The following is an 8,188-nucleotide window of genomic DNA, read 5'->3' as shown; positions in this document are numbered from 1 at the left end:
GGCGCAGGGCACCTAGGCGCGGGCGGGCGGCGGCGTGCCACGCTTCGGCCTGCGAAACCGCCCGGCGGCGGGGCGAGCCCCGCACGACCTCGGGGAAGAGGTGGTTTCCAATGGAAACGCGAGCCCACCTCCCGGCGACGTCACTAGGGGGCACCCCTGGGTGCCGGTGCACGGCGGACAGGTGCTCTGGGGAGGGAAGCGGTAATGATCTCATTTGAATACGGTCCCGGCTCCGCCACATATGATTAATTTCGAATCCAGAAATCGGCGTCCGTTGCCTGTGCCCTCGGGGGCACCTGAGCCCGCCCCTCTCGCGAAGCGGCCGCTGGCTGCGGGGAGAGGCAGCAGCGTTTGTAATATCCTCTCCTTCGGGAACCGAGTCATTTAGCAATGCCAGCCCCGCACTGTGGCAGGAGCCAGTTCAAAGCACTTTGCTGGCAGATCAGGAACTTAACAAAAAGGAGGAGAAATTGAGAACTCGAGTTGGAAACAGTGCCCAGGCTAACCCCAGCCCTGCCGGGCGACTCCTTGTCGTACATCGCCGCCGGTCCGACCGGGACGGGGGTTTGTGGCGGGGGTGACGCTTTGTCCAGCATCCACCAAGTGGGGTTTTTAATGAGGGAGGGAGCGGGGTGCCGGAGCTACGCAGAGCGACGTCTTTCGTGCATTAAATCACAGGCGTCGTGTTCCCTTCCCGGTGTCGCTCAGCCCAGGCTGCCTTCCTTGAGCGAGGGAAACTTCCAGGTGATGCAAGGCATTTCAAAAACTACTCATAATAAAGAAGGGAATCCCCCCTTTCTCCTAGCTCCTTCATATGCCTTTCAAATGAATCAGCTCTAGGATCACTGCCAGCCCATACAAAGGCGTTCCCAAAGCTTGAAGCTAGCAAACTTTGTCTAGGTAAAAAAAAAAAAAAAGACTAAACCCCCTCTTGCTAACACAATAGCTTTTGTTGGCACATATGGTGGAGTTCCAAGATCTGTAACCATTTTTCATAAAAGATTTTTCTACTGCCCAAGTTCATACATTACGCTACAGTAGCTCTGAATGGTGTTGCTTATTTTCTTCAAAGCAACGGCCAATTGTTTCTTCAGAGACCTTAGATCCTTTCAAGAAAAAAAAAGTGATAATTCAAAGAGGCTTGAATTGCGACGATAGCTTTAATTGCAATCCGGCATCCTCTCCGGGACGGGAGCAGGCAGAAGTGCACGGGGGTAGGGGATCCGGGCGGGTCAGGGTGACGCGGGGCTCGGGGGACACACTGGGGCAGAGGAAAGCTTGGGGGGGCAGGGTTAGGGCTGCACTTTTGCAGCAATGTGGCCCCCGACTCAATTCCCTCCCTGCAAGAGCTCCAGGCGGCTCAAGGGCCAAATCTGCTCCCCCTGGCTGCAGTGTGTCGGGAGCTGTGGGGATCTCTACACGCGCCCAAGAGATGCCTTCGCCCAAGGCGCCCAACTTTTCTCCGGGGACGGGCAAGGCGCAGCAGGGCAGGGCAGGGAGCCGGAGCCTTGTGTGCATCGGTCGGAAGGTGCCGTTTGCTCCGGTTCGCTTTGCTGGCTGTGGGGCGGCTTTGGGAAAGCGCAGTCCCATCCTCAGAGGGTGCTCCTGGGGCTGGCGGAGGGACGAGATCAATGCACTGGCCCCTCTGTCGCTGCTGCAGGCTCTGCACGCCTGCGGGGCGTTGTGCAAACTCGCTTGTGACACAGTCCTGCCTGGCGAAGCAGCCAGACCCTCTGTGCCCCGAGATAAAAAGTGCCACTTGAAACTGCACGCCGGCAGGCTCCTGGCCGGGCGTGGAGGGGCTGCAGTGGGTGTAGGAGCCGGGGCAGTGGGGCTCCCAAACGCGGGGACGGCTGGAGTTTGCTCGCGTCCCCTTCTCCTGCTAAATCAGCACAGTCGTTCCCTCGGCCGCTTTTGCGGAAATATTTAAGGTCTGGGGGTGGCTGGGGATTTTTTCTTTTTGTCAGGTTTACAAGGAGGTAAATTTGTTCCCCAAAAGATTAGGGGGCGGTTAAATGAGTCGCTCCAACTACAAAGACAGTGCCGTTCTCTTCCTTTCCTAGCACCTCTCTCCCCACCATGCCCACGCCTGACCAGCGTGGCATCGCCGTCCACGCTCTCATCAGCTGAGGCTGGCTCTGTGGCGGAGCTGCAGGAGTCCTCTGGACAATTCACAGACCAAACATCTGGTTCGTTAAAGCAAAGCTACTGCACTAAGACAAACAAACTTTGCTGCTGTGTAAATTCAGTCACCAAAACAATTTACATTCGAGCAAAGACTGCAGCCCGAAGGAAAAGTTTCATTCATTTTGTATTCAGCAAACTGGGGGAATTTTACAGGCGTTTTTGAAAACAGAATTTGGTACTAATCAAGCTGAGCGGATGTCCTAAGATTTCTTTAGGCTCTGCCCAGATGCACCACTACGGTTGCCAATACTTCGGTTTTTAAAGAAGTGGGGTCTTGTTTTGCGTGCCCGATGCCTGTAGTCAAACTTGTCAGGTGCCTACAAATCTGTCATAATGTTGGCGTACCCGGTTTCTCCTTTGTCCTTAGCCAGGAGAAACTGGAGTGCTTTCTGCACAATTTTTACATGCCGATGATGCATCACGAAGCTTTGAAAAAGACCCACTCAGGCGCCCTGGAGCATAAGAAACCGGTGGCATAGGACAGCAGGAGGTATTGCGGGGTTGCTTGAAACGAGCTAGGAGAACTCCCGAAGTTCACCAGAGGTACTTTGGTGCGGCTCCTGCAAATCAGTCTTTCAGGATATATGCTGTCACTGTAAATAAGTGCATCTTGCACATTAATCCATATCTAGAAAAGATCTTGTTGAGATAAGCCACTCGTTTGGGGGGGCTCGTTATAAGTTGTAAGTAATTAGCTGAGAGTGGAGTACTCTAAGGAGAGTCTCACACTGCTCTTCACAAACTTATTTTCTTCTGTCTTCTGCAAGGGTAGGAGATTTCCCTCCCTTCCTAATGCTCCGGCGGTAACAGTGCTTTTGCCTGAGAAGAGCTGGTTCCTTTCATCCTCTATTTATGTTGCTTCTCTGCCATTAACTCTTTCCCCTATTGGTTTGCCACTACCTTGCTGCGAGCTTTTCAAAAGGCCTAAGCAGCAATGTGCGTCCCTTCTTAGATGCTTTAATTCCCTGTCCCTAATGACATTCAACTCGTGAAGCCCAGGTCAGTTTGGGTTGGTTCTTTTGCCTTTATTTACAGAATGAAGCAGCCCAAATTAGCCTGGTATTAGCAAGGAGGATGTTACTCGGAGTAAATGGAAAACATCCAAAGAGCAAGCAATTTACACCTCGTGTTTGAACCTCCGAAAGCAATCAACCCAATAATAACAAATCCGGCTCTGCAAGGGAGGACACGCGTGCACGTACACCTAGACACACACTTCTGCCCTCCTCATTCCTAATGAAGGAGTGTGCCCAGCTTTAACACTTTGCTTAAGGGAGGAAAAAGGGAAAAGAAAGAGCACGGAACATGTTACTTTCTGAAAGTCATTTTCTTCTCCAGCAGCTCTTTTAAGTTTAATGAAGTTGAATATTGATCTCCCTCGTTTATTAGCATAACTAATAGTTTATTTCAATGGGCTCTTTCTCGGGTCAGTATGCTCCCCCCCGCCTTTGGCTTCCAGTCTAACCGACTGGCTTCTCATACCTCAGTCTTTCCAACCGGAAAATGAAATGAACAGAGAAAACAGCCAGCAAGGAAGGCCGTCAGATGAATGCGTCCAGCTATGCGGCACTCCTAAGAGAGGTGAAGCTCAGAAGTGGCGGTCATCTAATTATGGAACTTTTCTTAGAAATAATCGGTCTCTTTTTAAACTTCCGAAAAAGAGCTAGCTTAGGGCTGAGCCTTCTGTGGTTGCTGAGTCTTTGTGGTTGTAGCCTGTAGAGCCATCGATTTTATGCATCATGTTTGTAAGTGTTACACTTAATAAAATTACGGGTTCAGCTCTTCTGCAATAACCTGTGACCCCCAAAGAAGCTGCCGCACTTTATAGAATCTACATTTGAGGCTGTAATTCGTCCGAGAGAAAGTTCAATAGCTGTTTCTGCCTTCAGATCGAGGGAGTTAGCACACCCCATTCCCCTACAACTGCTGGCTGTTTTGGCACTTTGTGCGATGCGTGGGTCTATACACCTATGTCGATACGTATGTCTCTACCCTCTCTCACACGAGTTACTCTTCCTACTTGACCTGGGAAAAGTCCACCGACTGCTGTTTCGAAAAAGTTTAGCTTCCAGCGTTAAAAAGGACTGATCTCCAACCGGCCCGTTTTTACTAGACTATCACCTCTCTTAATGCCATAAATTGCTCTTGGCCTTTCTAAAGAAAGGGTGAACTTGTAAATATTTTAAAACAAACCTCACTCTATAGCACCTGCTCTGGTTTTCTTACAAATGTCTCTCCTAAGTGACATCGCTTAGCTGCTGTTGTTGCAGTTTGCTGGCATCTTCCAAACATTTGTGTATTTATGCCTGAATGAAAGCTGTGCTGTGATCTCTGCTTTGTTAAAATATAGATGGTTACTGAATTAATAAATGCATGCATATATGTAGAGAAGAGTACAACTTGAACAGGAAAAAAAAATGTCAGCACACACAGGCACCTAGTCAGAGTCTTTAGAGCTGAAGAAGGTAAAAGTAACTGCGATCTTGCAGAACCGCAGTGCATAAAAGACATTAACCCTTTTCTCTGCATAAGCTTTTTCGAGTCCTTGATCCATCATCCAGGACCCTAAGCCATATACCGTGTAGTCAAAACAATAAGGCTCTATTACATCATGCACATTTTATGCAATGATTGCAATCTGTGAATTTGGGGAAAGATGAAGAGAGTTGGGCAAACAAGAAACTCCTTGGTCCTTGCAGAAAATAGCGATTGGCCGCTACAGCCCTTGGTTCAGGGTGCTCTGGTGCCAACTAATAAAGAATCAAAGTATTTTCTGAATTACAGGGTGGATCGTTCAAATCTAAAAATAGCATGAAAAGAAAAAAAAAACTATACCTCTGCTTTCTTTTTTTTCTTTCTTTAGCGTTTTTAATTCATGCCTTAAGTGTTGCTAATCTTGATCCCCCCTCCCCCCCCCCAATGAAGTAGTCTGTAGTGCTTCTCTCCAATTCAGGAGTATAGTGCCTGTGAAAGTTTGCTGTAGCCTCTCACGTTACAAAGCTATGTGAAATACCCCATCCTGTATAGTGTCTGTTGCAGAACTTCATTCGCCTTGGCTTGCAGTCATTTAAAACTGCAGTTTATATACTACTCAATCTTTCTGCTTTATTTGATACAGATTTAGCGGTTTCCCCTGAAGAAACAGAAAATGCATCTGGTCTAAGTGCTTAACACGCTGATCCTGCCCACTCCTGCAGTCCGTCTGCACTGCCTTTGGCAAATCATGTATCCTTTAGGATTATGCTAAATTATTTAGGTTTCCTATTTCCTAATTTTAATATAAGGGGGAAGGGGGGGAAAGGAAGAATGAGTTATTAATTAAAGCCTAGTCCTCTATGTTTCCCGAGCTTGCCTAACATTTGTAAATACTTATGCCGCGGCTGATCCCCTCCTTCCTGGTTAAGTTGTTTAGTATGTTAGTTATTTGTATTGAATCACAGGCTATGTTATGTCTGATGTGTTGTCGTTGCAATGTGCAGTCAGTGTGACACTGATGGATGCGCCAATGGTTAGACGGACAGATGTTAGGGCGGATCTAACGGCATGCAATGCCATAGCAGCAGAGAGAGAGAGAGAGAGAGAGAGAGAGAGAGAGAGAGAGAGAGAGAGAGAGGGAGGGAGTGGGAGAGAGAGGGAGACTGGGCTAAAAACATCCCGATTCAGTGAAAGTCGCTTATTTCTGGTGCAAACAACGCAGTCACACACACACACACGCAAGCACACACACACAGGATTTTGGGGGGAGTGGGGTAAGGCTTCAGTGTAGTCTTAAGCAATGTGATCGCTGCTTCTGCGAGCAGAGACTGTAACTGTGAGAAGAAACCAGCAAGTATCAATGAAATGGAAACTGAGCGAATTTGGCAGCAGAAGCGGCATTTGACAACTCACCATGATCTTGTTTTCAAGACATATTTCGTTTTCCCCCAACAGTAGCAATTTCCCGGGGACTTTAGGCGACTGCGATTTTTTTTTTTCATCCTAAAGACCAGCTTTTTTTTTTTTTCCTTCCAATCAACTCCTGACCACCTTCATCACAACAATCTACATCTATAGCTCTCTCTATAGATAGATCTGTAACTTCTCCACCCTGTCATGAGCATCCTGCAACTTGAAAAGAAAAAGCAAGAGCAAAAAACCAACGTCAAGGCGGCTGCAGGAGACGTGGAGACGCAACAACATCTGCACTGAGTCAGGTATTTGGAATTATCCCAAATCTTGAAGAATGGGGGCGAGTGGAGATTTTTTTTTTTTTTGATCTTACCGTCCAAATGAGATCATCCTTTTTTTCCCCCCTGTGAACTTTAAAAAAAAAAAAAAAGAAAGAAGGAAAAAAAAGAAAGAAAAGAGGGGAAATTATTTGCTACTGGTGTTTGCTTCACTTCTCCTAAGTAAAGAAGGCATCTGGGACTTAAGGCGATTGGCTGCGATCTGCTGAAGCTGTCATTACATATCTATCAGCCACACAAAGAAAGAGAGGAGGGGGGGAGGGGGGGAAGAAAAGAAAAGAAAAAGAAAGTGCAAGTGGGAGCCAGGAAGGTGTTTGGCAATCGCTGCTGCTCCATGTTCGTCAAGCACTTGAAACACTGCTCGAGTCCATCCCCTCTTTTTTTTTTCCGCCGCACATTATTGCAGCCCAGGAAGACACAATCAAACTCGCAGCGCATCGATTCGCTAAACCCGGGATTTCACCAATGAACTTGGACCAAAAAAAATAAAAATTAAAATAAAAAGTGATCTTCAAAAAAAAAAAAAAAAAGCAACAACAACAACAACAAAACCCCCAAACAACCCCCAACAAAAAACAACCGCCCGAGAGTTGGTGCGTGCATGGTGCGTGCGGGGCTCCCGGCCCCCTGCCAGCGAGCCAGCGCCGCGGGCCGAAGGGATTGGGGCGCCTCGGCGAGGTGAGCCGAGCCGAGCCGAGCCGAGCCGAGCAGCCCCGGAGCGCCCCGCGGAGCGCGGCGGGGGCGGCCGCGCGGGGCTGGATGTGCGCTCGCGCCTGCCAGCTCCCCCGAAGCCGGGCGCGGCGGTAAGTTGGGCGGGAGGAGGGAGGGGAAGAGGGGAAAGGAAGGAAGGAAGAGGTGGGTTGGGTTGGGTTGGGTTTGGGGGGGGGGAGCAACTCCCCTGCGCGGGGAGGAGAGTTTGTTTTTAAATCCTCCTCCTCCTCCTCCTCCTGGCGCCGCGGCCCAGGGCAGCCCCGGGAGGCTCCGGGGGCGGGAGGCAGGGAAGGAGCGGCCGGGCTGCGGCTCCCCCGCCCCGGCCTGGCGTAACGGATGCGCTGTCACCTGGAGCCGCGGCCGCGCACGGGGGCGAGGTGCGGGGCCGGGGCCGGGAAGTTGCAGGGGAGCGGGAGACGGCGGAGCGCGGTGCCCCTCTCCCTTCCCCGCCGACTAGTTGGAGTGACACTGCGATCGTCTCGTTTCCCTTCAAGCTGTGCCTGTTGCCGCCGCCGCGCCAGCGCCAGCGCCGAGCAGGGACCCGGAGGCAGAGCGGGAGGAGCGCGGACTGAAGCTGGGCCGGCTCCTGCCGAGAACCCCCCCCGCTTTATGCCGTGATCTCCGCGCCCGGCCGGGCACGGGGCTGCGGGCGGGGCGGCGGCGCTGCGGGCTCTCCCCAGCCCTCCCGCTCACACACCTCTTCGGGGGGCTCCCCCTCCTCCTTCCTCCGGGCCGATTTGTCAAACTTCCCCCCTCTTCTGCCAGCAGCAGCAGCAGCAGCAGCAGGGCTGTCCTCTCCTCTGTGCCGCCTCCTCCGCCGCCTCCTCCTCCTCCTCCTTCTCGGCATCGCGTATGCCCAGCCACACACCAAATCTCTCCCCAGCCCGAGCCTGGAGCAGCTCACCGGATCTGTGGGGCTAGAGCAACTCTCCCCGGCCGCCGCCGCCGCTCAGCATGCCGAGGAGGAAGCAGCAAGCGCCCCGGCGCGCAGCAGGTACGAGAGCCGCCTTCTCCCCTCCGTCTCCTCCGCAGCCGCTTGCCAGCGGGCAGAGCCGCCGGGGCAG

The 8,188-nt window shown here is 51.4% G+C and overlaps 1 protein-coding gene and 1 long non-coding RNA gene across 3 annotated transcripts in view; both read left to right on the top strand.

Annotated features, from left to right (window-relative positions):
• Window positions 1–901, top strand: part of LOC109310579 — a 6,905-nt gene extending 6,004 nt beyond the window's left edge. Inside the window, exons 2-3 of the long non-coding RNA XR_002101260.1 lie at window positions 349–353; window positions 642–901. This is a non-coding gene — a long non-coding RNA (uncharacterized LOC109310579). The remainder of the gene's footprint in view (window positions 1–348; window positions 354–641) is intronic.
• Window positions 902–7,541: 6,640 nt separating this feature from the next.
• TSHZ3 (teashirt zinc finger homeobox 3) overlaps window positions 7,542–8,188 on the top strand; it is a 71,612-nt gene continuing 70,965 nt past the window's right edge. Inside the window, exon 1 of one of the 2 annotated variants that reach the window (XM_019535816.1) lies at window positions 7,542–8,118. In XM_019535816.1, the coding sequence (XP_019391361.1) occupies window positions 8,079–8,118 (40 nt within the window). In that variant the 5' untranslated portion in view covers window positions 7,542–8,078. The remainder of the gene's footprint in view (window positions 8,119–8,188) is intronic. The other variant, XM_019535815.1, reaches the window with a different exon arrangement.

This window comes from Crocodylus porosus, unplaced genomic scaffold (genome assembly GCF_001723895.1).
Source record: "Crocodylus porosus isolate Cpor-Errol unplaced genomic scaffold, CroPor_comp1, whole genome shotgun sequence".
Lineage (NCBI taxonomy): Eukaryota > Metazoa > Chordata > Crocodylia > Crocodylidae > Crocodylus > Crocodylus porosus.
The sequence above is the reverse complement of the archived record's forward strand: the minus strand, read 5'-3'. Positions and strand labels throughout refer to the sequence as shown.